This window comes from Diadema antillarum, unplaced genomic scaffold (assembly GCF_040938485.1).
Source record: "Diadema antillarum isolate AM-2024a unplaced genomic scaffold, OU_Dant_1.0 seq00001238_RagTag, whole genome shotgun sequence".
Taxonomy (NCBI): Eukaryota; Metazoa; Echinodermata; class Echinoidea; order Diadematoida; family Diadematidae; genus Diadema; species Diadema antillarum.
This window is the reverse complement of record NW_027272025.1, coordinates 70,520-85,268: the sequence shown is the minus strand read 5'-3', so window position 1 is coordinate 85,268 and position 14,749 is coordinate 70,520. Positions and strand designations below refer to the sequence as shown.

The 14,749-nt window shown below is 37.1% G+C and overlaps 1 protein-coding gene across 1 annotated transcript; it reads left to right on the top strand.

The window, feature by feature from the left end:
* Window positions 1–253: 253 nt before the first annotated feature.
* Window positions 254–6,478, top strand: LOC139745166 (sperm axonemal maintenance protein CFAP97D1-like). Its single transcript, XM_071655577.1, has 5 exons — window positions 254–578; window positions 1,102–1,182; window positions 1,892–2,010; window positions 3,532–3,754; window positions 5,862–6,478. The coding sequence occupies exons 1-5, from the start codon at window positions 486–488 to the stop codon at window positions 6,045–6,047; spliced, it is 702 nt and encodes a 233-aa protein (XP_071511678.1). The 5' UTR covers window positions 254–485; the 3' UTR covers window positions 6,048–6,478.
* The last annotated feature ends 8,271 nt before the right edge of the window (window positions 6,479–14,749 follow it).

Genomic DNA, 14,749 nt, shown 5'->3' with positions numbered 1-14,749 from the left:
TTGTCAATGGGGATTGAATAGGCCCAGCGAATCGACCCGGCATGAGTAACACGCTACTCCCGGTTGCTATGACTACGACAGGGAACTCGCGAGGGCTCTGCCGTCGCGGCCGGGGCGAATTGGCGAAATGCGCGTGCGCTGTGCCATATTATACGATCGCCTAGCGACCCCTGCATAGCGCGTGTGTTATTTTGTTATTGCCCCATTGCCCCATTCCCTACACACATCGCGATCGCCACACACTTTCAGTACGGGACAGTGCAGTTGCGGTAATCCTATGCACCGGCAGAAGAAGACATAAAAGTAGAAGATTTTCACCAACAGTTTTGACTGTTTTGGGTCATAATTCAAAGCAGAAGTTCTACTGCCAGTTTCCAGTGGAACTGGGGCTCGTAACTACGGTTTAAATCATCGACGTTCAAGCCAAGCGCTGTATATTATAATCTTCCCGTGGCACATCAACAAGTGTTTTTCATTTAGTCACCATGCATAAGTCATATCAGTCGATCTTGCCGTGTCATAATCGTCTCCTACAGCAAAGATGGGACCAGAAATACTACGACGAGCACAGGCAAAAGGTAAGGTGCAAGTTTTGTACGAATATCACTTTGTTTTCCCCATATTTGGTTATATCATCATGATATTATAACATGCCATATGTGTGCATATAATTGCCGTTCTTGATGTCCCAAAGGTTATGTCCCATGTGGTATATTTCTGTAGCAGCTAGTACATGTATGTCACTGATATATACAATGACATATTATGCAAGTATATGCATTTCGTGACAGGCAGTTAAAGAAATTAGTGAAACTATTTACCATGTATGTTTTTGAACATAGTGATCTCGATTCCAAATTTACTGGTATGCAACTCAGAAAAATATATGCATCTAAATTATATTTTAGCTCAATTGAGATACAATGTATATACCACTGTTATATTCCCTATATGCCCTTATCAAACTGGATCACTATGATAAATGTATATCAGTAAAATAGAATGCAACTTTAATACTATGTATTTGACTATATATTTGTTATTATATGTTATGCTCTTCCAGTGAAATATAATTGCATATTATTGATTGTTGCCTTTCAGGTGAAAGAAGCTAAATCAATGGTTGACACCAAACCACCTACAACGTACGTCCACCTTCATCTCAAGCTCAAGAAGCTACAGGTAGGAAACAAGTGTACACCTCTTTATTCTTTCTCACATTGTCATAAGATAGATCCATAGATAAACCATCATATCATTAGCAAAGGAATCATAGTGGTTATGTAATCCAGACATTGACATTAGATATTATACTGAATGCTTGTCTAATATATCACTGTAATCAAGTTTTGTATTTATTATTTTGGCATCCTTAAATCTAACCCATAAATCTCAGAGGTATATCGTAGAGTGATTTCTGGTATATATATACAGTACATGTACATGTATGTCACGGAACTCTAAATTTCTTTGAATTCAGTTAATGAATGTGATTTAAATGCAAATTTATATGCATGACAATGCAGTCGGAAATTTTTCTTTTAAACAAGAATTATATATCTAATGTATGGATGACTGACTGTTTATTTTTGGTGACCTGTGAACAAGGAAAGTATCCAAAATGTTGATAGATATTACCATGTAAGCTGTTAGTAGAGACCACTGACAGAATATGTTTCAGATTTCTTACTAATTAAGTCCTTGTAGTGTTACTTTTATTTCAGCATTTGATTGTCTCAACGTAAGATTGAAGATGCTATGAGCTTTGTATGTTATGAAAACTAGGCAGAAAAAATGTAGGATTTTAAAGATATAATACTTGAACTTGAACGTGGGTCATGCCAGGATGCTCAAACCATTTTCCTTTTATGACGTTATTCCCAATGCACAGCTAGAGGAGGAGAGGCTGGCGGTCATTGAGCGCGACAACAGGATCCTCCTTGAGAAGATGTCCGTCATCATGAGGACTCGAGGTCGAGTCGACAACAGGAACAACTACATCCACAGGAGGTAATGTCACTGATTTTCACAAAACTTGTTCTCTTATCTTTCTTCCCTATAAAGCATTAGGAAAGCTCACCCATGAACAGCCCCGATTCTTTTTTTCTCAGTGCATGCTTGTGTGATCAATCTGTACTAGCTGTATTCTGATTATTCTGCTTTTTATGCCTCCGCAACAAAGTGGCCGGAGGCATTATGTTTTCGGGTCGTCCGTCCGTCCGTCCGTCCGTCCGTCCGTCCGTACGTCCGTACGTACGTCCGTCCGTACGTCCGTCCGTCCCGTTTTGTTTTTGTTGATATCTCAAGAACCGTGAGGTGGTTTTACATCAAACTTGGTATGAGGGTATATCCTTGAGGGATAATACTTTGTGTGGATTTTAGGGTCACAGGGTCGAAGGTCACAGGTTATTTTGTGAAAAAAAAATTTGAAATTTCATGTTTTTCTCCATATCTCACAAATGGTTCAAGGTATCTTCATGGAACTTAGTGTATATGCTTGTACCGATAGGCAGTGATTATCTAGGGAAGTTGGGGGTCATGGGTCAAAGGTCAGGGGTCAAAGGTCAAGGTCAACTCCTCAAAATATCACTACTTTCCTTAAATGGAATATGCCTGAAGGTTGTTTTTTTTTTAAACTTGATGTATGGCATGTATTACCCAATATATATTTTTGGGGAAGTTTCTTGCCAAAAGGTCAAAGGTCAAAGGTCAAAGGTCAAGTGAAAGTGCTAAATTGCACTTTTTCCTCCATATCTCGAAAGTAATTCAAGGTATCATCATGAAACTTACATATTTATGCATGTTCAACCTAACAGTGATTCTCTTTGGAACTGTGAGGTCAAAGGTCAAAGGCCAGGTTTAGATAATGCTATTTTCCCATTTGATACTGAAATTATACTTTTTCTTAATACCTTGAAAATTACTCAATGCATAAACTTATAAAAGGGTCAAAAGTCAAGTAAAAATCATCAGTTCCCCAAATACCTGCACTCTGACATTTTAATCATTCATCCAATTGAACCTAGTTCTAGGAAAGTGAACATTCAGCACATTTGTATCAAACCTGTCATTTTAATATTTTGCCAATTGTGTGAAACTGTCATCACACATTGTCAAGACATTGTACTATAGACCTATTAGGAGAACCATGCATTATGGCGGAGGCATATCAGTAGCCGTAGCGATATATCTAGTTTGTTTCTATTTATGTTTTGTAATATACAGTGTCATCCGTATGAATGGTGTATATTTTCAGCAAAAAGTGCTTTAAGAAGGAGTTGGACTGATACATAATTACAATAAAAAAAATCTTTCATTGGAGAGACACCCTGTAGTACAAATGAAGATAAAAATGAAAACTGGTCTCTCCAAAAGTTAACCTCTGTAATGTTTGACAGCAATAATCTTCCAAAGTTCTCTGTCACTGTTATTGCCAACCAATCCTGCTTCTTCTTTCGTGAATCATTTTGCTAGATGATTTTTTGTCACAAATGATTATATTTTTTCTTTGCTTTCATTGTCGTCTCCCAGTTTGAACCGCGAGAAGCGCCAGCGTGAGCTGCTGCGAGTGACGAGGGAGAACCAGGAGATTCTGAAGAGGATTCTCGCGAGGGAGCCGGAGTACAACCACCTGGAGTGGGACCGGCAGTGGGAGGAGAACGAGACGTTCATGGACAACATCTCCCGCTACCCCAGGAACTGGTGGCAACTCGAGCAGGAGGAGAAGGAGAGGAGAAAAGCGGAGAGGAAAGAGGTGAGGATTTGTTCTGGTGGTGCACCTCTCTCTCCTACCTCATTACCGGCAGCGGTCTATTTATGGAAAAGATTACTTTTATTTCTCTCCTTCCCCCACCCCCTCTCTATTAAAAATTAAATCAGGACCTAGCTAGTCAGCATTGAGTGCTCTGTTAACTTTTCTTCTGCCAGATTTATTTCTGAATTAGAGTAAATATCCATGACTCAATACAATATGCTCTCTTAACCCGAATCTGGTGGCCTGTATATTAAGTCCATGGGGATTTCAGAATTTAGTATGGAATGGGTTAAGCGACAAAATCGTCAGTCTAATAACTGTGTACAGTGTAGAAAATTTGTTACTTCAACATTTGTCATTTCCTGGTTAGCTTTGTTGACTTTCAAGTGAGAAATGATCTGTATTTGGTTGAAAAAAATAGGTCATTATCTTCAATAGTGTGGGGATGCAATTAACCTCCTTCTTCTCTTAAACTGAAAGTTTGGCTCCCCCTTTATTTTTGTGTTTTTCTTTTTCTTTTTTTCCAAGTCTAGAATGAGATTAGTTTTATGTTCAGGGCAGATTTCATGCTACCAAGAGAAAGGATTGTAGGCCTATAGTGTCATTGTATCATATACCCATCAAAGTCGAGTTCGGGCACATCGGTCAGGTAGACAGCACAAATATAAAACGTAAAGAGTGCTGCCTGTTGTACTGTGTAAACAGATACGATGGAGCATACTTGAAGTTTTTACAGCCTTTCACTGCAAGTCAACTGGAGGAACAAAAATCAGAGTTTATACAGATCTGGTCAAGGCTAAAGTCAGTCAGGCAAAGTGATCTATTTAAACTATTATACTTTGAATAAGTGTGATATTCTCAATAGTGAGAATTAATCCCAAATGTTCAAACCTTTGACTATTTACTCTTTTGTATTTCACAAAAGCTTCTTCAGCTTTTTCAATGTACACAATGTTCAAAGACATCGAGAGTTTTCCAAGCTGTTACTGAAGAAGGGGATGTTGATAATAAGAAAAAAAATAAATATATTAAACAGTTTTATGTTGGTGCAATGCTAACAAGTTGCAGTCATTGCAAAGTAGGGGGGCTATTGTAAGCCTCACAGACATTATATGTGACACTGCACCTCAAAACAAACAAAAAGTCGCCAGACATGAATTCTTAGTTAAGACCATATCCTGAAAGAGCAGACTTTAAGCTTTAAAATGATGTATAACTCAAATCAAATGGACTCTCCTAACCTATCTAAATAATGGAAAGAAAGCACAAACTCAGGAAAAGTGTGAACTGAGAAAAGAGGCTCTGAAGTACAGTGTCTATTCAAGCGCTTAATCTTTACCAAACCGTGCTGGCTGTGCGATGAATGGGACAAAAAACAGGAAATAAACCACCAGAGTAACAACAATGAAGGGATTATCAGATTAAATTGAAATTAAGCATGCCTCATTAACACAGTCTGTCCATAAGTAATATCAACTATTAAAGAATTAGCACTATCCTTTCAAAAGTTATAAGAGTTGAAAGTGAAGAGTGTGGACCAGGTTTTTCAGAAATGAAAAAGGGATTCTAAAGACACACCTAATCACACTATTCTACCAAAAATGTTCGAGATAAACTGCTAAAAAAACACACTTTCCTGCCCGTTCTATGATACCAAATTTTAGCATAATGTAAAAGAAGACCCGCTCTTTCAGAAAATATGAAAAAGTCAAGTTCGGCTAGGTTGACCACTTTCACTTATTTTCAGTCCTCACGCAAAATCAGTGTGTGCGACTTTATGTTCGTTTTGAGGTGCACGGTCACATATTCTCAGCTGTTTCACATTTCAGTTTACAGTGAGCTAGCAATGGACCTGATCATGAGTACTTCACAAAAGAGAATAACTTACGAATTATGTGTCAACTTCTTCAACAAAGAAATGCAATGCATGACAAACATGGACCAAACTCTTTAAGATTTCCTTTATGGGGAGTTAGACAATGTCATGGTGTATGATTTCTCATCTTTTTCATTTATTGGTATGTACTCTTGATTAGTTTATGATTATATGTGTAGTTGATATGCTTTAGTTTATGTATTTCGATGGCTCTGGTGTTTTAACTTTCAGACAAGGAGACGGGAGAAGTCCAACCTCGACGAAGAGGAGAATCCAAGGAAGAAGGATTTCAAGAAGAAAGAGAAGAAACAAGATGAAGAGGAGGAGAAGGAGGAGGAGCTTAAGGAGGAAGCGTCGGGAGAACAGAGGGAGGAGGAGGAGTCTCAGCAGAAAGAGGAGGAGCCTATACAAGAGTGAACAAGGTCACCTTGAGATGCCAGAAGCTCACCTTGAGGTGTCCTTGAGGAACACCTTGTGTGACAAACTCAGATGGAGTCAGAAAATCACCGCTGCAGTATCATTCGACCGATTTTGTTTCTTCTTTTTTTGTTTTTACACAATTGTGCTGCGACTTCTACAGATGTTGTCGCAGTACGCCGAGTCGAATTTGTATGCAACAGCTTGATGATGGACGAGCGTTAAGAAAGGTGCAGTGTTTCAATGCCATGTATGCTTTTGTATTCATTTCAAAGTGACAGAAAAGAAAAGGATACCATGTGCTCTAGGCTTTATATTAGTAAATATATGTATAGAGATAAGATATTCTACAATGCATATTCTGTAACATTTAGAAGAGTTATTCAAACAGATATACACTGTTTTTGTTCTCCTCGAGTTACAACTTCAAAACCAAGAGATTAGTGTTCAATCATCCGTCCAGATTCTTTCTTTTCTGTGCCGGAATGGATGCCAAGAGCATACTTAGAAGTTTGATGTAGTTTGTTTCAACTTTCCATGCAGTTCTCCCCCCCCCCCCCCTTCAAAGGATCCTTGCATTTGCATATTTTTGTAACTGTCATAGCATGTTATCATAATCGCAGATGTCATAATTATCTTTCACCTAATTCATTATTATTCATTTTAAAGGAAGGAAAGTTTTATTTCTTGCTCCTGTCTGTATCCCATGGGTTTTCACACCAGTGAGATAATAATCCAACCCTATCTGTGCAAATAGGGGCAGTCATTGGTGGTTATGAGTTCTTTGAGCACTGACCCAAGAGTTAATTGTGTCTTTTCATATAGCTCAGTGGGAACTCTGTTCAATAGTGAGACAAGATTTTTTTTTTTTTTTGCAGTAGTCTCAGCTCTGTTGGAAAATTGTGTATCATAATGACTGGGAAACAGTATGAATAGATCAGTATTTTCTGTAATTTTCCAATTTCTTGATTTCAGGATCACACAAATGGCTAGCACATTTAAGAAACATATTGTTCTGACTCTACCTCTGAAATAAGGCTAAGTTGGCAACTTGGAATCGGTGCATGATGAACTTACTGGTATTTCAATTCATGCTACCACATGATGGTTATTCCATTTGCCTACCCAGCAAAGTAAAAGATACAAATATTAAGAAAATTTCTATGCAAATTAAGAGTGAAGTGTTTAATAGGTCAAGATGACAAGTCTCATGTCAACCTGTAGGGTTTTCCGGTCAAGAGCTCCACACATGGCTTAGATCAGAGTGATGTGCTGCGCATAAATTGTCAGAAAGATTCCTAGTGCTTACTCTTGCTCTTGTAAATGTGTTTACTTGCTGCTACGTTTTTATGTTTGATGTTTAAATTGTATGTCTGTTGCAATTTTTAGCATGAAAACAAAAAAAAGGAGAAAATACCAGAATAATGAATTGGATATGAAAATAGTCTTAGCGGATTAAATGCAATACCTCTACAGTGAAATATTTTGCAAAAATTGTTTTTGGAAGTGTCTTCTGAAGCATGTGTTGAGGATATAACATCATAGTTGTGGGAACTCGTTCTTGGGCTGGATCTCTTACGTATTACAGGAGAGATTTTGATCTTAAAACAAATTGGCAACATTGTGTGAATAGTGTCGAATTGCTAAACTTGTTGCCACAAAGGAAAATCGATGTTGTGCCATGTGATTACAATGATTACATGTGAATATGCTAAACAAACAATGAAATAAAAATGCATTGACAGCTTACATGTAAGTATTTCAGGGGAATGGGAAAGATTTTTCTCTTCATCATGTATTCTGAAACTTCGACACGCAGCTATGGAGAAATGTTAAAGTTTCAATGATATGTATGTATCTGAGCACTTAAGAGCAATATGAAATCCAAGACTGGAATAAGAATTATTGTCAGACACCAACTATAAGATATGCTTCTAGGCAGTTGTTCAGATTCTGTCACACTTGACACTCCAAGCAACTGTAAAAACAAGCTTTCTTGTGTAATTACGTGTGTATATCATTCCCTGCAAGATTTTGAAATCCTTGTAGACTATGAGCTAGGACCAGAAAGCTCTCATACCATACAAAATGGATTGACATTCTTATGCAATTTCCTCAGGTTTGCAACTGCTCTTCCCTCTATGTTTACATTCTGATGTAAATGACTTTAAAAATATTTTGTTGCCTTTAGCTCAATCCCCCAATACTTGGTAACCTTGCTGTTTTGACAAAATCCTTAGTCCCACCTATGTTTTTGTGCTGTACACTGCATGGTTCTTCTGAAAAGGTGCTTTTATCATGACATATTTTCTATGTTCATATTTCATTATGTCTTTGTTGACCACCTGTTCATGAGGTGATAAGGAAGTAGTAATTATTCCTAACAATTTGTTATCTATCAATTGAATTATGCAAGAGGAATCCTTTCAGGTTTTGATTGTTGATTGGTAGGCCTATAATACAGCCTATTAAGTAAGCAACTGTGCTACTTTGTAGTTATTTTATTCTAGATTCAGTGTCTAAACGGTGCAATGTCAACATACAAGATATTTTCTTGACTTTGAATTTTCCAATTACATTCTTTTAATACAGCCATGTACATTTGAATATATTGTGTTGATGTGTAAATAGTTGTGTGGTATCACAAATCTGCATAATGTAATGAATATTTTATGGTGTATCCTTGTAACTGCTTGGCAAATCTGATGAAATAAAATTGATGCTAATAATATTAATACTGAAGAAGACATGTGTTGTTTTTGTTCTTTAATCTCCCATTGTTGAACAGTGATTTTTGGTATGCGAATTTGTACCCGTGATTGCAAACAACCCACAAAACATACTGATGCACTGTCAAAACATTATCTAAAGGCCAAAACATATTTTAGTTAAAACAAAAATGGAAACTTATGCATTCGGTACTTAGCATATCAAGTCATGTTCCAGGAAAACAAAAACACCTTTTTCCTATTCAGAAAACATATTTTCTTAAATTGATGGAGAGAAAGATGTAGGTAATGAAATGATCTTAGATGACAATTAATCACTGTAAAATTTGACCAACCTTACATGTAGTAGCAATCTAATTTGAGTCATTTTTTTTTTTCATACCAAACCATGTCAAACAATGGATTAAAGTAAAACAAAAATAAAAAAGACACTTTTATTCTTTCCTCAAAATGTGATTACAGTACAATACACCACAAAAATAAGGAAATCATTAAGATGATATCGCGATCAAACAATAAGTACTGCACTTATAAACTTGCATAAAGTACAAAAATTGTCAAAAAAGAGAAGAATATACATTTCAATCAGCGCTTTCACTTTTCATAGTTTTATTTCGTTAAAATTACATGCTAGTCTTCCTGAATGAGAAATAAAAAACAACTGAAATATTAAAAGTTTTGATACTCAAACATCCAAAAAATATCTCATCATCATAATACTCTGAAAAATGGGATTGACAAAAGGACACCTTGTTGAGCAAGTGGCCAAGTCTGAAGTTCAAGCATAAAACCCAAGTCAAGTAATAAAGAAAATTGACAATTAAAAATCTTCTATTCATCCCGGTTGTGATTAAATCATTCAGTCCTCTCAATCCGAATTTGTCTTTGTACTTTTTGCCACCTGGAGTAACCATCAAGTTTGTGATATGCATTTGTGATTTCCACGTAATATTATAATATAATTAAAATTAATTAATTATAATATTATAAATAAATTGAGCCAATTTTCGTACAGAAATGTTTTCACTGATTATCAATGAGTAATCAACTTCCTTGGTAATACATCTTGTCTGTAGAAACAAAAAATGAAATGAAATAAAATAAAACAAGAACTCATACCAGGAGATATATGCTTGTTTTTAAGGTGTGGTCACATTGTCCCAAAATTGACAAAAGATGGCCATCCGAATACGGAATTTTCACTTTCGTACAAAGCTGGCCCCGAACTTCGTTGGAAGCCAATCAACAGCCGAAGCAAGGACGATATCTACAAAGAGTCACACAATAGCACCTGAACTGCGCTGAAAGATGTGAATCTTCGTGAAGTTTACCCAAAGGACACATGAAGGAAGCACGATAGGTGCACGAAGATTTTGCCATCACTCACGAAGTTGCTGCTGGAGCCTGAGAAACTCCACCAGCGTTCATACGATGGCTTAAGCTGCCCTCAGAAATGACCCAATGTTTTTTTATAGCTCAGAACCAAATTTGAACATTCCCTTTAATCGTGTGTCCATCTTTGCTCAATTTAGGGACAGTGTAAATTAAACAACATGGAAAAAGCTCTGGATGACTGAGGAAGTAATATTGAAGAATAATATTGCCTTAATACATTGAAAGCTAAATTGCAGCATTTTAGAAGGAATGTTATTAACATCAAAGGCAACCCATTTACATTACATGAGAATTGATATAGCAAACTCTTGATACAACTGGCAACATTACAAGGCACACAAATGAACATGAACAGGGGTACTCACATTTTTTCCCCCCATAAGTTTTCTGCTTTTGTCTTTGTTTTTGAATTTGTCTTAAAGACAGACCCAAATTTGGAGGCCTTTAAAACAACCCATAATAGGGTATGCCATCTTGCATTTCTTTAACGGATTGATATTTGTAACAGAAAGGGAGTAGCACGACTTACAGGAAACTAGCAAATAGAAAGACATGCAAATACACACCCCTCCGTCGGAGACACTATAACAGCAGTATGTACATCAAAATTACAAAAAGACGAAAAATACTGATTATGTGTCAAACAGCACCTCACGGATATAATAGATGTTCCAATCACAGTTCCTTACTGTTAGACATTGTTCCTTGAGAATGGATAGTATTTCATCATCACACACAGAAATCATTTCATATTTACACACAACAGCCTGAATGCTGAATCTTAACCCATTGAGGACGGGCTGATTTTGCTACAACACAAATTCCCATAGACCCCTGCCTGAGTATACTTGGGACTCGTCCTCGACAGCTTAAGTTTGAGAAGAGTGTGCACCATAACTGCACAGCAAGCAAGAAGGGGCATTTTGGTTCCCCCTTTTGGATTCTCTTTTTTTTTCACTCTTCTTTCTTTCTTTTCTTTCTTTTTGGGGCAGGAGAGCAATAGCAGTATTGACCTACTGATATCAACAGGACTGGTACACCGTTTTCTGGAGCATCAAGCTTTTCAGAACAAACTCCTTTTCGATTATAGTTGCGATTAACAGAAGTAAACTAGAAATGTCGCTACAGCGACTGGTTATACCCCCGCCAAACAACATTTCATAAGCTTTGGTCAAAACAACATTTCATAAGCTTAGGTCAAAAAACTGAGGAAGTAGTTAAATCCGCAAGATCTTTCCTTGATCTTCTGCCATTAATATGCCGTTACCATGGCAACGTACTTTCGGGTACTGTCAAAAAATGTGTCTTGCACATCTACAACCAAAGGCACACATCTGTACCAAGTTTCATGGAAATTGGGCAAAAACTGAGGAAGTAGTTTGCAACACAAAATTTTCCATCATTTTGGCTCATAATATGTGAGCTGTTACCATGGCAACATACTTTTTGTCACTGTCAAGAAATGTGTCATGCTGACCTATATCCTAAGACAAACATTCAATATGAATTCCATGAGAATTGGAAGAACACTGATGAAGCAGTTTTGCCATGAAGCATTTTGCCCTATATTTTACCAATAACATGCCGTTACCATGGCAACGCACTTTTTGCCACTGCGGAAATATGTGTCTTGCACATTAACATATTCAGATGAACATCTGTACCTAATTTCATAAAAATTGATCAAAAACTGTGGGAGGAGTTCGCAACGCAAGATTTGTACCCATTTTTGCCCATAATATGCCGTTACCATGGCAACGTACTTTTGGGTACTGTCAAAAAATATGTCTTGCACATCTACAACCCAAGGCACACATCTGTGCCAAGTTTTATGGGAATCGGTTGAAAACTGAGGAAGTAGTTCGCGACGCAAGATTTGCAACGGACCGACCGCCCGACCACCCGACCGCCCGACCGACCGCCCGACCGACCGTCCGCTGATTCCTATATACCCCCTTCAAACTTCGTTTGGCGGGGGTATAATAAAGCTTAAAACACTTTCTTTTCAAAAATAATCCAAGGAGGAAGCAATGTAAAGTGCAAACTGTATCAGAAGGGTACCAGCCACACAGAGAAAGATACAACAATGCATGTATTTCTGAAAATCATATCATCTTGACAATGTCATTGTGGATACAAGGTTAGATGATTACTGCAAAAGTGGATATTTTTCACACGAGTAATTTTTCGCGTTTGGCCACGTAAGATGAAGTTCGCATGTTTTTAATTCTGCCAAAGCAGGATATTAATTACAGGAACATATGGCATGCAAATATATCTGAATGCTTTTATTTTTGCACGAGATTCTGGTTGAGCGAAATGCGCACATAATTTCCTATGTTACAGTAGCGGTCCTCCGAAGATATGACCACTGCACGAAATTACATGTAGAACTACGGTATCAAAGAGAAGCGATCTTTTGCCATATCTCAAGCGGTTAGATTCTCGTCATAATGCGCCAGAGAGAGGGTTTCTCTACAAGGCACAAGACGACGGCCGCAATTCAAATATTCAAACACGACAAGTATGTCTCAATGGGGGCACTAACCACTTCTCTCAATAATGTAAATGCTGTTATTTTTGCATAGATATTTTTTTCACGAATAGGTCACATACATTTTCTTGAGATGTTGTTGACACAATTTGACACCGATGCTATAGCATGTACACTAGAGCCTGTCCTTTCACTCTGCCACTTCAGTGTACATGAACGTGGTACTGAGGTTTTTTGATTGTCAATGAGGAAGAATGCGTAACACTGGACTCACTAGTATGCATGTGTCTGGCCAGCCAGCCATGGCCATTGTTTCACTCAAGTTGGGAAGGCACAGAATGCGAAATGAGCATGTTGATATTTTCATGCCACAAATTGAATGTGACCAAGGTCGGGTGATATTTTTTTGTGTTGTTGAAATTTGCAGCCCAACAGTGATATGTGAAATTAATATAATATCAAGCCCTCATGAAAATAAAATGTTTTACAGTACCATGAACATGCCAAAAGGTGTTCATCCTAATCAGACAAATTAACACCACTCTAATCCTTCTATGCACAGCACAATGTTGCTTGTAAAGGTAATTTTTCTTTATCTGTTTCCACTTGATATCACTACTGCTTTAGAAGTCTGCAGACACTTAAAATGCAAATCATGAATAAAAATGTCAACATACTACATTGTATATAATATACACATATGCATTTATAGTATCTAAAACACTTGTTCCCTTAATTTTGTTTTGGGGCTTTTTTGGTTTCACTTCTGTGCTGGCTGCATTTCAAGCTTGTAACAACCCACTACAGATATACAATACACCAATTACATTTGACGGAAATATATTTCATGCATTTTTCACACACTTTGTTGCTTTGCAAAAAGTTTGAACACACAAGCCCTGAAAAAGAGACACAAAAAAAATGTCCATTGGAAGCAGAGGACAGTATACTTTGGCTGAAAACAAACAAACAAACAAACAAACAAACAAACAAAGAACAAACATACAAACACATATTCACACACACACACACACACACACACAAATGCAAACAAGTGTGCACCCACACAAATATACAAACACTTGCAGTACAAAAGGAACTTATTTACAAATTGTCGCATGCAAAAAATGCGAACAAAATGGTGGAATGTCTGTTATATACATTTCAGATGACTGAATATCCTCCTTATGACTCGTAAGGCAAGACTTTAAAACAACTCCTCTGCACCAACTCACGTCCCCTAATGTGCAGAAACTAACACAGCTCTATGATTTACATGTACTGTTTCAAACCCTTTACACGTCTATGCATTCACTAATACTGCCTAAGCGAGATAGGCTACTAAAATCACAAACAGTTGTTGAAAAGGCCTAGGAAAAAAAAATGGACTTTTCATTTTTCTGCGCGTCTGAATTAAGAATATCAATAATTATTGATACAATGCTGTCCCGTTAAGTGATTAAACATCATTTAGCAATGTTACATAATTTGTCTTTTAAATATATCTGATTAACAAATCTTTACAACGCTTTTGATAAGCCTGAATCAACTGAGCACTGCCCTTCTTTCCAAGCAGGTACAGAATGCCAGATAGGCAAATTTTCTGCCTTGCTCACTACGCATATCATTTGCTTGCAGTCATCTCTAAAATGTAACACAAGTCATGGCAAATAGTTCTCGTTCAAACATGTCATATTGAAAAGTTTTCATTTGTCTATCAATACACCATACAAATCTAATAACAAAAAAAAAACAAAAAACAAAAAACACCATCTACAAACTGCTGCTCAGTCCCATGCATTCATTTCAAAACTAATTGAAAACATGCTGGTACTGTTTCATGAACTATAACTAGGCAATCCATTTCTGATCACGATATAATGCAGGTCTTAAAAGGTGAAGATCAGTTCTGTCACTCCAATACGCTGGCTCTTACAGCACTTCATGCTTATGAACATTTCTAAATCTAATTTTACATTATTTTCTGTTGTTAAGTGTGGCACTGACCACAAATGCCTCCCAATCATCAATTTTGAAAACCTCTGAAGAACTGAGATCACTGATGAACATTGATAATACATGAG

Coding starts and splice junctions, on each gene's coding strand:
- LOC139745166 (XM_071655577.1), top strand. CDS start 486: ATGCATAAGTCATATCAGTCGATCTTGCCGTGTCATAATCGTCTCCTA. Junction 2,011..3,531: donor AACAACTACATCCACAGGAG/GTAATGTCACTG, acceptor GTCGTCTCCCAG/TTTGAACCGCGAGAAGCGCC. Junction 3,755..5,861: donor GAAAAGCGGAGAGGAAAGAG/GTGAGGATTTGT, acceptor TTTAACTTTCAG/ACAAGGAGACGGGAGAAGTC.